The sequence below is a fragment of the Heterocephalus glaber genome, unplaced genomic scaffold (genome assembly GCF_053883595.1).
Source record: "Heterocephalus glaber isolate CG9 unplaced genomic scaffold, H.glaber_assembly_v1.0 deba00001579, whole genome shotgun sequence".
NCBI classification, from domain to species: Eukaryota; Metazoa; Chordata; class Mammalia; order Rodentia; family Bathyergidae; genus Heterocephalus; species Heterocephalus glaber.
Window position 1 is genome coordinate 9,617,146 of NW_028258360.1, and position 16,043 is coordinate 9,633,188.

A 16,043-nucleotide genomic window follows, 5' to 3' on the forward strand; every position below is an offset into this window, starting at 1 on the left:
CACTAGCACCGGGCATTGCCACTGCCGTCCTAGGAGTTTGCACTTACACCTTTCTGCAGGTTCACGCTGTTTTTCCCTCTGATCAGCCACATTCAGCATCTTTTCAGTGCCCGTTTTCCACCCGCACCTCTTCTTTGGTGACGTCTGTTCAAATCTTCTGCCAGATTTTTCAGTTGAGTCATTGGTTTTCTTAGGACTGAGTTTCAGGAATTCTTCACAGATTCTAGGTAGAACCTGTTTGTCAAACACATGTTTTGCAACTATTTGTCCCAGTATCTTTTGACAGTTGAGCTTTTGCATCTTGTCAGCTGTTTTCCTTAATGGTTTGTGATCTTTGTGCCTTATGTAAGAAATCTTTACCAAGGCAGGTGCACACCTGTGATCCCAGCACTCAGGAGGCTGAGGCAGGAGAATCATCACAAGTTCAGGGCCAGCCTGGGCTACATAGAGAGCTCAAGGCCAGTCTGAAGTACATACAATAAACTACATAGTGAACTACATACCCTCTCTCAAAACAAACAAACAAAAAGAAGAAATCTTTACCAACCCAAATTCACAAAGATTTTCCCTGTGTTTTCTTCTATGCATTTTATAGGTTTAGCTCTTTCACTTGGACCTATGATCTGTTTCAAATAAATGTTTGAATATGGAATGAGGTAAGCATGAAGGTGTGCTTCTTTGCATAGGAATGTTATTTACTTTACATTGACCCTAGTACCATAATCACCAAATAATTTGGGAGAGAAGATCATTTTGTCCTACCCCATATAACAAATCCTTACCATAGAAAAGTGCCAAATTTGGTGTATTAAGTAAGAAAGTGTGTGTCACGGAGGCAGATTTAAGATCACTTCCAGTTGTGTTGCGTGGAAGCCACAGTTGCCCGTTGTGTATAGATGGTCAGATCCGAAACATACTGGATAAATCCTGACTTCACATTCACATCAGCTTGGACTGGGCTTTCCTGGCTCATGCCAGGCGATATGAAAATGCTCACAAAAGTTACCAGTCCTCCTTAAGAACCATGAATGCTTCCAAATCTTGGATGGAGAAATTGTTTTCCTGGATCCGAGAGCAGTCTTGCCTTGGGGAACATCTGACATTTTCTAATGTGAGGCAAAGAGCGGACAGAAGTCCAGTAGGACTTGGGCTGGAATTCCCCAGTGTCACCGGGCGCTGCTGCCCTCGGCATTGGACACGCCTGGGCCGGCAGAGGAAGGGCGGGTCCCCGGGAAGGGGAGAGGACAGAGCTGTCTGGGGCGCCGGTGCCCATGAAAGGTGACACAGGAAGAGCCAGCTTAGGAAGGAGGAGGGATTTCCTACCATTCAGACGAGGCCCGTGCGTCACCGCGGCTCGTTTCTGCTCTACCAGGAAAATGCTGCCCTGCAGATTTTTATTTTTGGAAACTTTTTTCATCCTCCTCTGGCAGATGGAACTCTCGCTTCCTTACCAGGCATGCTGGAAGGTTAAAGAGCTTGGGTAGAAGCAGACTCCACTCCGACACCCAGCGGGGTTCTGCACCCTGATTCACAGGCCTTTCTCCCGGCTGCTCAGGTTGCAGGCTGACTGTGCGCACGCGCACTTCTGACTGCTCTCCTCTGCTCTCGGAAGCTCGGCTCCCAAACTCAGGAAAGCTCGGTGTGCATCAGTGTGGCAGTGTGGCCACAGGATTTAAGGAGTGGGAGCCGAGTCCGGCCTGGCCTGTCTGCTGGGCGAGCCAGGGGCAGGGAGTGCAGCACCTGCCACGGTGACCGCGACGTATTGTGCCTGACAGTGTCACCAGAGCGTGAGAGGGAGAGAGATGCCACAGACCTAGCCCCAAGCCCTGGGCTCTGACCTTTTCTCTTTGAAGATAAGCGTCTCCTGCCCTGTGAGCCGAGCCCCGGAGGGGACGCGGTGGTACCGCACGGTGATTCTCAAACTTCCCGGTACCAAGGAACCTCCTGGGGTCCAGCACAGATCCAGGGGTCTTGTGGCCTGGACTCTGCTGCCCAGCAAGCGCTAGTGCCCCCCAGCTCCCTGAGCCCTGACGGGAGTTCCCGGCTGCCCGGTGTCCTCATAAGGACAGGTCAGCCAGGTTAAACCCACGACAAGGCTTCTCCCAGAGGACGCAGTAGTGATCAAAAGACACGGTTACTGTTTAGCATGCTTAAAATTTAGTACAGTAAGAGATGAACTGCCATGAATCCCCTCAAAATCGTCTCCCTCACTTCAAACACACTCATCCCACTGCACTTGCCACTTCCTGCAGCAGGTCTGGAGTCCTTTCTCCTGCATGTCTTCACCAGGCGTGATCAAAAATATAGTGACTGCTGCTGCCGAGCACCATCCACTAGAAAGGCAGGCTGGGTAAAAACAAGACTCTGTGTCCTCCTCCACCTTAGTCACCAGATCTGGCACCATGTCTCTTCTGGCACTTCTTCAAACTCAAAATGACCATGAAGGGGAAACATTTTGAATATGATTCAGGACATCGAGGCAGCCAGGACAGCACAACTAAAGAACCTCAGGAAAGAGGACTCCAGACCTACTGCAGAAATGGCAAGAAAATCTTGGCAAGCTCAAGGTCCTGAGGTCAATCCCCAGTACCAAAAAAAGAAAAAAGAAATGACAAGAAAAATGGGATGAGCATGTTCAAAGCAAGGGGGAGGATTTTGAGGGAATTCACGTGGTCTTTTGCTGTAATAATTTGTCTACTCGTACATGTATGTAGCACATAATGTTTACATTCTTTGTGGGAAGTTGGTACATGCACATGTAATTTTTTAATTTAAACATTCACCGCATTTTCTGATCTCATTGCGTATACAATTAAGTGATGTTTTCCAGTATCCTACTTCCAGGAAGTGGTACAGCTCTATTAACTGAACTGTCTGGTGCAGGGCATGCTTACGGGATGGAATCTTAACTCCTTCCCGTAGCAGCCGCTCACTTGTAAGAAATATTTTGTGGTATTACTCTTATCATGGATATTGCAGGAATTTTAAGAGCCTTAGGAATTTAGGAGATGTTGAGATTTATGCAAAGACAATTAAAGAAGACTCCTCCTCTCTCTGGGGCAGTTTTTATTTTTAACATACTTATTCAGAAAGTAAAGGAAGAGATGGAATGAAGTTTTCCAGCCGGAGCAGTCGGGCTGGGGTGAAAGTTGCCGATGGTGTGGTGCGCACGCAGGAAGCCCTCGCTGCTGACCCAGTGTCCAGCTGCTCCACACACAGCCCCTCTGGCAGCCCGAACTTCTGGGACAGCCCTGGTGGCCCAAGGCACCTACCCGTGGCATCCCCAGGCCACGGTGTGAGTGTCTGGTTTAGCCCAGCACCACAGGGGTCACCTGGGGAGAGAAGTGGGTGCTGAGTCCTAGGCATGAGGGTCTAGTGCATGACCCCTCAGACTCCCTGACCCTTCCGCCCAGAGGAAGCTGGGTGGAATCGGGTGGAACGTTCCACTCCAGGAGGAGCTCTGGAAGAACTGCAGAAGCAGTGCCAGCTGACACTGAGAGGCTGGTCCCCAAAGTGACGGCGGATGCAAGTGCTGGGGTGGCTGCAGAGAAACCCAGCCCTTGTGCTTTGCTGGTGGGGACAGAAATTAAACTGAAATTGCCCTAGGACTCGGCAACTCCACTCCCAGGTGCTCCACGTGAGAATTAACAACAGGAACTCTGCAGGTGTTCGCACACACTTGTGTACAGCGGGAAGCTCCCAGCACCCAAAAGGCAGACACACCCCAAACACCCACCGTGTGGCCCGGACGCGGTGTAGAGTCCGCGTGCGGTAAATGCCATTCAGGGTCAAAATGGTGTGGGGCTGAGTCCCCAAGACACGGTGGATGGAAGGTGGCACAGACAGCAGGGGGCGCTCTGTCCTCCATTAGGTGTCCCGGTCGGTGGTCGGGATGCAGTCGGCTCCTAAACTGACTCTCCCATCCCATGAGAAAAGCTCCCCTCCCAGCCTCGTCCTTTCTGTGTCTACAAACACGGCCACTGCAGGTCCCGTGTGGTCCGGGCTGCTCCTTCCTCTGGCCGGGTGACGCCCCCTGGTGTCTGCCCGCCTGTGCATGGCCCCGGGCTGCACCAGCGGCGCTGCTGTGAGGGGGAGCGAGGGGCTCTGAGTCCTGCCCTGACTCTGCAGGTCTCTGAAGCGAGGTTGCTGTGTCACGCGGTGGCTGCGATTTGGGGACCTCCACCACGCTGTTTCCACAGGACCTGCTGCGCCTCTCCCCCAGCCACGGGCAGGGCTCTGATCTCTCCATGTCCCCCAGTCACTGATGAGTGTGCATGGTGCACTGTTTTACACACTTCATAACCACTTACTTCTTCCGGAAGTGTGAACAAAAGGGAGAGATAATTAGACACGGGTGTGTCTGCTCTCTGGACCCAGCACGTACTTCCACACCTCTCTGAGAGTACAGAGATGGCGTTGCACACATCCATTTGAGACTTCAGTTTTAACACCAGAAAGATCAGAAAGAAGCCCGGTAAGCAGGTTCTGTGCAGCCCGACCCAGGGCTGCCATTCCACTGTAGCACTGAGTCAGTCACCCAGGACTGTGTTGTCTCGGCTTGATAGTCTCCCCATAGACTCTGGCCTCTTCCTCTAGCCAGAAATCCCTCTTTAGCGCTGTGGAGAAAACAGTAGTTGTCTGAATGCTCTCTGAAGACTGTAGCTCTTTGAGGATGAATGGAGTGTGGCAGATAGCAGGGATTAGAAATGAGTGTCTTGGGTGGGTGATTTTCGGGTTTGCTTTGTTTTGTTTTTTGCAATACTGGGGATTGAACCCAGGGCCTTTGCACAGAGCTACGTCCCCAGCCCTTTTTTATTTTTCATTTTGAGACAGGGTCTCACTAAATTGAGAGTCCCTAGGCTGGGCTCAAACAACTTGTGGTCCTCCTGCCTCAGCCTCCCAGAGTGTGAGGATTACAGGTGTGCACCACAGGTATCTCGCTTTAATTGTGAAATTGAACGTGTGTTGTCCTGCAGGGTCTGCCGGGGCCAGCAGGTCTCCCAGGCTTCCACGGGCCACCAGGACTTCAAGGATTCCCAGGGCTGCAAGGCCGCAAAGGTGACAAGGGCGAGCGAGGAGCTCCCGGGACGCCCGGGCCCAAAGGCGACGTGGTAAGGAAGGCGCCGGAGTCCCTGCTTCTGGGGCGCTGGGTGAGTGGCCCTGGTTAATCTGTTCTCCTTCCTCACAGGGCCCCAGAGGCGTTTCTGGATTCCCCGGAGCCAACGGGATTCCGGTAGGTGCTGTGGAAGCTTGCGGTTTTGTGCCGTTGTGTGTGTTGTGGGCGGCAGGCATGCTGGCGTGGGGAAGCATCTAGAAGGAGGCCTCCTCGGGTGTTTAGGGCAGACGTGAGCGCAGAGGTTTCCCTGGGAGCCCAGTCAGTCCGGGGTGGTTTCCTCACGGCTCCCGAGCTCCCCGGGCCTTGCATTGCGTGAGGCGCGGGCCTGCGGCAGCTGCGCTGGGAAGGGCCAGTCTGGCTTTCTTGGGGACAGCTGGACGGACGGCCAGGGCAGACAGGACACGGCCCCGCATTGGAGCAGCCAGGGCCCGCGGGTGACCGCACACAGCGTGAGCAAAGGGAAAGGCATGGGCTGTTCATGAGAAAAATCTCAAAGTGCAATAAAATGTGTTTTTCTAACCTAGTTTACTTTACTTCTTGTGGCATAAAATAACAAACCAAACAGCCTGACTCAGGGCGCTCCTCCCAGGGAGGCGAGTGCAGATTTCCCAGGCCTGCCTCCTGGCCAGATCTGACCTCGGGATAAATGTTTGTCGCTTGTCCTCACGCCTCCCCTCGTCTGCAGCTGCGGTGCCAAGACATCTGCTTCCCAAGCCTCGCGTGGAGACGCAGATGTCAGTGCCCTTAACCTGCACACGTGTCTTCCCATTGCCATACATGTGTGTGCACATGTGCCCATGCATGCACACGCATGCACGAACATCACACCGCACCCACACATGCACACACACTCAAGTGCGTGTGCACACTCAGGGAATGAGCAGCGAGCTAACAGAAGAGTTCGCGCCTGCCTCACACGAGGGGACGTCCAGAAGAGTAGAAGGAAGCAGAGAAGAGGAAAGAGGTCATGTTTACCACGACCTCTGTGGCCGGGACCTGGGTGTCACCTTCTGGCGGGCTCAGGCGGACCCTCGGTCATGACACGCAACCAGGAACAGAGGGAAACCACTGTCCTGCTGGGGTGCTGAGGCATGGGATAAAGAAATAGTGGAGGATTTTCCTAAAGGTGGCCTAAAACTAAGTCACCCACTTTTAAACGTCGTTTCGACTCTGGACTGTCCACTGGTCGTCCTTGGAAACTCAAAACCCTAAGGTGATATTATTTTGATAAAAATGGAAACTGATCTGCCCCTCCTTTCATTCCTGTTTCTGCCCTGAACTCCTTTGATTCGGAAGCAGACAGTTCGCCAGTGAGGGAGCAGACTGTTTCTACGAGATGGCGGTGCTGCTCCAACTAGTTGACTGACATCACTGTCATGACTAGTCAGCTCCCCGATGTGGAATTGGGTGACCCTTGTAACTTTAGCCTTTTAGATGGCGTGGAAAGTGATACACAGGAAACGCTTGCAGTACATCTTGTAGACACGTATGGAATTCCATGTTTTTGTTTGGTACCGGGGATCGAACTCTGGTCCTTGCACTTGCGTAGCAGGCGGCGAAACCACTGAGCTAAATCCCCGGCCCCTGGAATTCCATGTTGAGAGATCTCACGTGCGCACTTAGCTTGATACAAGTCTTTCTCAGAAGCCCAATTTCAAGCTCAGATCAGAGTGGTATGTGATTATTGCAGGTGACGTAGTTCACTTCCGACGAGAAACTGCAGGCAGATACTCCAGGAAGAGAACAAAGAAAGTGAGGGTACATTTTAGGCAAAAGCAGCATCCTACACAGAAGATCTGACCAGAATTCAGAGAGCTGTTTTCGTGGGCTGAAGCTGAAAGACTGGCTTTTAGAAAAGGTCCTGGTGTCTTTATTTTAGGGTCATCAATAGCTGGCTCTGCTAATAGGTTTGGCTGCATTAACAGATTTACAGGCGCAACGGGGGTTTCTCTGACTCACCAGCACCTCCCTGCCTGACAGAAACACTTCAAAGCAGTGGCTTCCAGCATCTGAAGCAAAAACTTGTGCGAATCAAAGAATTCCACTTTCCTCCTTGTATTTCTTAATACCATCTGGGCCACAAGGCACTGTGTATAGGGTGTATTCGTTGCTCTTGAAATTTTCCAGAATTCTCAAAGGAAATCTAAAAGACATCTTAACTGGTCTGGAAAATCTTTCTGGAATGTTATCAAGAAATCCAAGCTTCAAAGAAATTGCACAACTGAAAGCATAGACTTCAGAATCTGTCGCCTGAAGAACGGAAAACCAGCGCAGGCTGCAGTCACGTCGCACATACGCTGTAGATTACCAGCCTTGCCCCGCTGTGCCTTCTGGACCCAAATTCATGCAGTGGAGGTGTCTGCATATCTGCCTGGGCCACTCTGGCTCCTGCCAACATCTCAGAACACATACTTCGTACTCATACCTCGAAGTTCTCTTCCCAAAGAGAACAGCTGGGAACAACTCAGTTCTGCGTGTGGCAGAGCAGGGGACAGAATCACCCCAGGGGTGTGACGCCCTCTGGGGTCTGCTTAGGACACAGGTCCCTTGCTCACGGCCTGAAACTTAGTCGGCGTGACTGGAAACCGCCCACAGCGCCTGGGGTCCTCTGTGGAAGTTCAGGAGGTGCCCTTGCACGCCGCTCGGGCATGACAGCCACCCTGAGAGCCAGGCAGGTGGCCCTGAGCGTCCCCTGCAGGCCCTTGTCTAATCTTCTACTGCTTCCTCGTCCATGTCCGAGTCCTGTTCCTTGGACTCCTGCGTGGCCATGGCCTCCTTGAACGTAGGCAACTGTGACGTGGCACAGTTACGTGCAAACCAGCAACCCATGTGGGCTGGAAGCCTCACCTGCTTTTCCCTTTCCCAGGGATATCCGGGCCAGGGTGGGCCCAGAGGGAGGCCGGGCTACGACGGCTGCAACGGGACCAGGGGTGACACAGGCCCGCAAGGCCCCTCCGGCTCGGAAGGCTTCCCTGGCACATTCGTGAGTGGGGCGCAGGGTGGGTTCGTGTAGCCAGGAGTTGAGTGGGCACCATCTGCACACATGCAGGAGAGCTGCTGTGGCCTCTGCCCCCAACCCCCAGGCCGGGCTGCTGGAGGGCAGTGTCCTGGAGAGCCCCCCGGAGGGCAGGACGGCTGCCTCGGGCACCCGCTGGGGACCCCTCTCACCGTGGTGGGCAGAGCCTCAGCCCCTCCTGTGCTTCCCTGAAGTGCTCGGGGCCTCCTGGCCCTGGGTTCGAGGGGCCACATTCTTTCCTAAGCATGAGGTAGAAGCTGGTGGGTTCTGTCTACGATGCTCTGCCCACCTTCTCCTGAGAGCCCCTTCCTGTCCTCCTGTGGGAACCTTGAGGCCGTTGCCTGTTAGTCCCCATCTCTGTCCGATGAACCAGCCTTTGTGTCCTTCAAGGAGGTCAGGCTCTCCCTCCTTACAGGGAGGCAGGTGCACCTGGGCCTGCGCTTTTCAGGGAAGAACTTTTATAAACAGTGATTAGCAACTTTATAGTCCAGTTCATTATTTAGGTCTTTGCACAGACCACCTCTGACATTTTTGCAGTATGTTGCTGCCTTCTTACTGTGAAAAGCTTCCAAATTCGGGGTTATGCTCCAAAAAAATTTTTAATTAAGACTTTTCTTTTTTAAAAAACATTCTAAGGTAGAAGGAAGCCAGGGACAGCTTCCTGCTCTTCACCCTGCAAAGAATTTATTTCTCTAGCAACTCGGTCCCACCTCTCCCTTCCACTGGTGATTTCTTTGTGGTTCAGCTTTTTAATCAGCTCATCATTCCCAGTTCTAAATTTCATAACCAAGAGTTGTCTCCATTACTTTAAAATTGATGGTATAAGCAGGTATTGAAAGACGTTCATACATAGATATGTGTATGTACGTACTGTCTGTATTTAACACAATTCCAGTTTTAAAGACTGGCCCAGTATCCCCCCCTCGAAAATGTGCCTTCATAGTGTTAGAACACTAATGCCAAAGACAGCACCTAATTTTATTCCAAAGAAAAATAACATAATGATATGCTAGAAGACAAGTTTGGAGGGGCTTCATTTGGGTTTTTGGAACTAAGCTAAATCCCATAAAGCATTTCCATTGTAACTCTGAGGAAAAGACACTGTTGAGTGAATATGAAATCAGTAACTGAACCTTGGAACTGAACTCACTCTTGGAACTGAATCTAGGGGTTGGTGTTCAGGATGATGTGGAGCCATGGGAACAGTTAGGCATTGGCTACAAAGACTGCTGCCTAGTTGTCCTACACTGACTATTAATGGACTTTCTTGTGTTTCTCTTTTTATGAAATACCTGCTAATTTAGGGGCCCCCAGGACCCAAGGGGCAGAAAGGCGAACCTTATGCACTGTCCAGAGAGGACCAAGACAGATACAGGGTATGTGGCTGGTGGTGGGAGGCAGAACTGAGAGTCCCATGTAAATTCCCGACCTCGTGAGCTCTCTGTATGGGGACGAGTTGGTAAAGGAATTCTTGGAATAATGGAACAATCCAAAGTTGTAATTTATGTGAACTCATCATTTCCATCCGGGACGTTTGCGATTCTGCATTAGTTGGGGGCGCACCCTTTCCTGTGTTTATGGTGCCCCAAGCCCCAAGTTGAACATAAGATCACCGAGTCTTGATGGCCTGGTATGTCCCATATGCTGTCTCCAACTCTGCAGCAAAATGAAGCCAAATCTAAAGGTGCTTAGAGGTACTCACTCTGAACCATTGTCTCCTCTCTGCAGGGCGAACCCGGAGAGCCTGGGCTGGTTGGCTTCCAGGTGAGTTTGATTTTGATTAGAAGTCATCCAGGTGGGATGTTTAGGACTTCAGAACCCCACGCTCAGGGCTGCCCCTCCTCTCAACACAGCCTCATTTCCTGTCCACAGGGCCCTCCCGGCCGCCCTGGGCCCATGGGGCCAATGGGTCCAGTCGGAGCCCCAGGAAGACCGGTGAGTACCACGAGCCCACAGGCTTTGGGGCCAGGTCATCCGCAGATGCCGCTGCTCACCTGCTGGGGCAGGAAAGCTCTGCAGAGCAGCCATGTCCGAGGGCTCCTGTGGCACCTCCAGGACAGAGCAGGCCTTTCTCCGTGCCCTGCTGCCGTGCTAAGGGCTCGGAGAGGACTCCGGGTCACGGTCGCTGGCTCACAGCCAGCCACACCTAATTCGGCCTCGGTTCTGGCTGTGCCTCCCAGGCCTGAGGACCTGGACCCACACCCAGCCATGCAACAAAGGCCATCACCACTGGGCAGAGCAGGAAGGTCCCACAGGTCACTGGGGGACCTGGGCTCCTCCTGGGCAGGGCCGTTAGTGGGAAGACCGTGGAGCCCTGGCCTCAGCCATTGCAGTGAGTCTCACGGGCATGGCCCAGGGGCAGGCAGCATCACACCCGGCCCGGCCACCAGAGGGGCCCCAGCTAGGATGAGGGGAGCTGCTGGGAAAGAAGGGGCCACTGCAACCCCGGGCCCCACACAGGCCCAGGCCACCGTGAGAAGGCTGCGGATGCACCGCTTCTCCGTGTTAGCAGTGAGACAAATGGGCCTGGCATAGGCAAGGTTCTGGCCGGAGGTGAGAGAGCCCCAGACTGGGACAGGGGGTCCCGGAGGCTGTGCCCGCTCCTGACAGACCCTGAGAGAAAATGGCATGAATGGCAGTCTTCTTTTGCAAAGCAAACTTCCTTGGTGCCGCAGAACCATTTCCCCAAGGAGCCCCGTCTGTGAGGGGCAGAGTCGCCCAGGCGGAAGGACACAGGACACGCCTTTGCCCGGCATTGCACCTGGTGGCCGGCTTCCTCCTAATGCCGGCCCTCGGGACTTGGAGTTTGACTCTTTAAGGGACACAGCACAGGGAAATCTGGAGCAGGCCGTGTGGCTGCTCTGACAGCGTGAGCCCCACCGCCTGCTCGCTGTGTCGCCCGGTACCAGTACCGGAGCGCTGCTCTGTAGATTAAATCTTCCCAGAGCGTCTGGGGCCCACCCACCTCCGAACCCTGCCACACGGTGTCTGTGGAGCCCAGAGGGATCGGGGCTATGGCAAAGCCACAGGGCAGGGACCCAGAGGGCGCAGCAAGGCCACGGTAACATCCAGGCCCAGGCACACCCAAGTGGACTGGGAAGAGCCATTCTGCCCAGCAGCTAGAACTGGTGACCCCGCCGTCCTGCCTCATCCCCGGGCCGTGGTGTCCTAGATGGCAGCAAATGGCTTTCCAGGGCCCCTGGCAGATGTCTGCAATGTGTCTGTGTTTGTGCAGGGCCCCCCCGGACCCCCCGGGCCGAAAGGAGAGCCGGTGAGTATTGGGGGCCGAGGTGCGGAGGGGCTGGGCTGTGTGCACGTTTCTACCCGATGACTGCGCAGCTGACAGCTGTGTGTTGTCTAGACTCTGGCGAGAGGCCGTTCACGGTGTTTGAGGCTCAGTGGTTGCCCGCGAGCCTAGGTCCAGGGGAGCGTGTGGCTGTCCCAGTCAAGAGGCGTTGTGTGCCAGGCAGCCAGCACATTCCTGTTGCTGTCTGAAAAATCACTCCAATGAATGTTTGATTGGAAATGTAGCATTTTCAAAAAAATCCAGGCATGGTGGCACATGCCTCTAATCCCAGCAGTTGGGAGCCTGAGGCCAGCCTGTGCTACATAGTGAGTTCAATCCGAACTACATAGCCACACTCTGTCTCAAAAATCAAAAACCGAAAAAAAAGAAAGAAAGAAAAAGGAAAGTGTTCCATTTTCAATATGTGTGTGGTGGCACCTGCCTATAATCACAACACTGAAGAGGCTGAGGCAGGACGATCTCCATGAGTTCAAAGCCAGCCTAGGCTACATAGTAAGTTCAAGGCCAGCCTGAACTACATGGCGAGACCCTGTCTCAAAATAAGAGCAACGAGGAATAAGTAGCATAGATCAGTGTGGGGACAGCTGGTGTCCATCTCCTGTGAATGGGTGGGATGCAGCCTTATCTGTCGTGGGGAGACGCAGACGCTCGTCTTACCTGGATGTGGTCGGGTCCTGCTGGAGCCTGAGGCCGACTCCCGGCCCGCGCTGGGCTGCTTGCCTCGGGGTGGCTGGCTGGGGGGAAGCACAGCTGCACAGCTGGTTTGCCAGAAACGTAGCGGACAGAACTGGGGTTCACGGTGCCCCAGGAGGCCGGACAGATGGTGCTGACAGGGGTTTGCTCAGCCTGGCCTGCAGGAAGTCTGGGAGCCACGCTGCCCCCCTTTGGAGGGGACCGCAGCTGCCGCCCTCCCGGGGTCTGCAGGCCCCTTCCCCTCCCACAGCAGGGCTTCCGGGACACTGAGGCAGCCGGAGCAACGGCCTCAGATCTCCCTGGCTGCCCCGCCGCAAACCAAACAGTCGCTTCCTGGTGGCCTTGACAGCCGCGTGGGAGGGAGAGGGAGAGTCGGGGCCCCATGGCCTCCTCCTCTGGCGAGGCCGCTGCTCAGGGCTTTGACTGCAGCTCCCAGCCAGGTGGGAAAGAACCAAAACCAAAGCTTAATGAAAGGCTTTGTTTTTCCTGCCGCACACACGGGTGGAGGCCGGCGGCGGGCTGCAGAGAGAAGTCTGGAGGGCCGCACGTGAGCCTGTCCCACCGTGGGAGTAGAGGCCTGGGAAGAGCCCCACGCCTTGGAAGTCTGTCCCCACGTGGGTTGTGGGGCGGTCCTGCCTCCTAGGCAGGAGGAGGAAGAAAGGCTCGATTGAAGCCAAGGAATTGCCCAAATCGCCACATTTGGATTGATTTTAAATCCCCCAAAATCACCCAAGACATAGGAAATGTTTCTGTGCGATTTGGGTGATGTTATCAAGGGGAGAAGAAGGGAAATGCAGTGTGGCTGTCAGGGGCGGACTCGGGGAGGAGAGGGGCGGGCCCGGACCCCGGCCAAGCAGAGCGGAGGGCCAGCTCACCGCAAGGGGCGAGCCTCAGGGTCTACCTGAGGCCTTCACACAGGGCCTGGCCACGTCCAGCCGGGGGTGTGGGGCTCAGTGATGTCAGGCACAGGGGGCCTGGGGCTTTTTCCTAAAAGAGTAATTGTATTTTACTGTGAGCCTTTTAAAAACTCACAGAAGCCATTTACCTTTCCAGGGCAACAGAGGACTTGGTTTTTATGGAGAAAAGGGGGAAAAGGTAAGGAAACCCTGTGGATTCTCTGGGCAGCCGGCAGGGTGCGCGATTCCCAGATCTGTGTGGAGGGCAGGGGTCACAGGCAGGCAGGGGGACAGGTTCGGGACCCTGCAGGGACAGTTGTGAGTCAGAAGGTCACGCCGGGCACTGCTTCGCATCAGGTCTGAGCTGGCACTGGGGGTGTGGGCAGGAAGCTTTATTATACTCACTTTGTCTGGTGCTGATTTGTCACGTGACAGTTACCGTGGGACAAGATGGGTGTACATGTGCTGATATGCACAAAAACTAAAACAGCAGCCTTGTGGGGGGATGGTGATGTTATCAAGTTGTGTACCTTTCTCAACATTTATTTTTATCTCTGTTTTTATGAATACACACTTGCAGAACACACCGATCCCATTCATATGGAGAATCCGTGCGTGTACCTGACACATCCCAATTCACTGCACGTCCTCCTCCTCCATCTTCTGGTCCTCTTCCCATTTGCAAAAAATCCACTTCCCTGTTTCCTGTTACCTATCTCTTAATTTTATTTATGCTTTGGGTTTCTCATATAAAAGAAGCCATGCCATATTTAAGCTTGTGCATCTGCTTGATTTCACTTAACATCATGTCTCAAGGCGCATCCATGTTCCTACACAGGACTCAGGTTTGTCCTTCTTTCTGGCAGACTAGTGCTCCACCGTGTGTAAAAGTCATTTCCTTTATCCATTGATCTGTTGACGGACACACAGGCCACTTCCAAGATGCGGCTCTCATGAGCTGTCCTGCTGTACTTCCTTTCCACCTAAAACAACTGCTTTGCCACCCCACACACAGGGTGATCAAGGCCAGCCGGGACCCAATGGAATCCCATCGGACACCACTCACCCCATCGTTGCTCCCACCGGCTCCACCATCCACCCTGATATGTATAAGGTAAGAGGGCGCTGGCGTCCCAGCTAGACTCGAAAAGGCAGAGGGCAACGGACTGTCTTCAGTCTCTTCTGACGGCCACATCCCACAGCCAGCCCCTGGAACATCCTGGATGCTTCCAGATCGCTCTAGATTCAGGGAAATTGCCTCAGTAGTTTGTGCTCTTACACAATTGTGATGAACTCAAAGCAACACAAGAATCCACTAAAAACCTCAAATCTACCCTTCTGTATGAGTCTGCGAGGTAGACACTGGCTAAGGAGCCAAGCATAACTCAAAGCCAGGATTTTGGGGCACCTGAGTGGAGTGTTACATTTGGAAGATAAAACCCACTTTCCTTCCTCCATGAAGCACCTGACTGTGCTTTGTTTGTTTGCTGGCTCAAGGTCAGTTTCCCCTGCTTCTCCTATGTTCATTCAATGCTCCATGTGATTTTAGCATGCACCCCGGTCCGCAGTGGAGCTCGCATTCCGCGGTCCCTCCTGGCAGGGACAGGTCAGCTCTGCTGGCCCTCCTGTGTCCCTTGGTCAAGTGGAGGTGGTCGCGTCGGCTCAGAGAGCCAGCAAGTAACTGTGAGGCCGTGTGGGACGCACACAACACAAAAACATGGAGGTCTCATTTCCCCATAGAGCAGGACCCCAGCCCCCAGTGTCTGTCACGGTGGATGCGGGAACCTCAGGCACAGGCAGGATTGGCGGCCAGGGCCACCGTCACAAGACGGAAATCACCCTGCAGCCATGGCCTGAGTTGGTGACCACCGACAGGTGTGGATTCCGAGGTGGCCCTGGGGCCTCCGTCCAGGGTCAGGACAGCGATGGGGGAAGGAAAGGTCCAGGGCACCACTGTATGTCCTCTGGAACCCCGAGGGGTGGCTCCCGGCAGCCTGCAGGGGGCAGACGTGAGTCACAGGAAGCCAGCTGTCAACCTGGGGGGGAGCCCAGGACCTGGCCTAGAGAACTGAGCAGAGAAACTGACACTGCTTCCTGCAGCCACCGGGCTGAGATTTGAATGTTCCACACACGTCCTTACTCAGAGAACCTTCCAGACGTGTGTATTGTGTTGGAATGAATACCATGGTTAGGGCCTCTTCTCCAGCCTGGCCCTCCCAGCGGGGACAGACAGTGGGACACACAAAGATAAAGACACCACCCATGTGAAGATCCCATGCGAGGAACCAGCTGTGGCTCAGGGAGAGGCCCAGCCACACGCACACACACACCCAGCCCCTAAGACAGAATTTATTTTGTGAAAGTCTGGAAGAAATAATCCTTTTTTCTCATTCTAATTTTGAAGGTGCAAAATTTAGGAATCATTGGTTGCAATTAATTTAAAAGATTACTTAAAGTCTTATTAAATACTTTGCACTTCCTATTATAAACCTGGGTGAGAGCCGGGATTTAGCTCAGTGGTTTCGCTGCCTGCTGCACAAGCACAAGGACCCGAGTTCAATCCCCGGTACCAAAAAAATAAAAAAATAAAAATAAAATAAACCTGGGTGGATTGGTAGCTATTACTGTTCTGCAATTAATGAGCATTTCTTATCTTTCGTGTTCTTCACAGGGTGAAAAGGGCAGTCAGGGAGAACCGGGGTTTAAAGTAAGTCCAATCACAGAGCCACTTCCCCGCCCTGCAGTCCCCGAGTTCTCGTGGGGCAGGGGGCTGCACTGCCCGCTTAGCAGGCTCAGTTTCCCGTCCACTTGTGTGGGCAAGAAAGGGCTCTGGAGAACCGGGTCATCCGCATGTACCCCGGCTGCTCAGCCCTTTCTGGCGTTAGAGTTGCCGTGAGGCTCGGGGGGTACAGCTGGCCTCGCCCTGGGCAGATGGGTGCTCTCTGCCCTCCCGCGTTCGCCCCCAGCCTGCTGCTTATTTCCAGCTCTCCCTGTCGTTAGCCGTGGCAGTGACCT

The 16,043-nt window shown here is 53.7% G+C and overlaps 1 protein-coding gene across 1 annotated transcript in view; it reads left to right on the forward strand.

The window, feature by feature from the left end:
- Positions 1-16,043, forward strand: part of Col4a2 (collagen type IV alpha 2 chain) — a 117,599-nt gene that overhangs the window by 70,491 nt on the left and 31,065 nt on the right. Inside the window, exons 5-14 of the mRNA XM_087193120.1 lie at positions 4,977-5,111; positions 5,189-5,233; positions 7,983-8,099; positions 9,437-9,508; positions 9,861-9,896; positions 10,005-10,067; positions 11,368-11,403; positions 13,186-13,227; positions 14,044-14,142; positions 15,700-15,735. Of these exons, the coding sequence (XP_087049246.1) occupies positions 4,977-5,111; positions 5,189-5,233; positions 7,983-8,099; positions 9,437-9,508; positions 9,861-9,896; positions 10,005-10,067; positions 11,368-11,403; positions 13,186-13,227; positions 14,044-14,142; positions 15,700-15,735 (681 nt within the window). The remainder of the gene's footprint in view (positions 1-4,976; positions 5,112-5,188; positions 5,234-7,982; positions 8,100-9,436; positions 9,509-9,860; positions 9,897-10,004; positions 10,068-11,367; positions 11,404-13,185; positions 13,228-14,043; positions 14,143-15,699; positions 15,736-16,043) is intronic.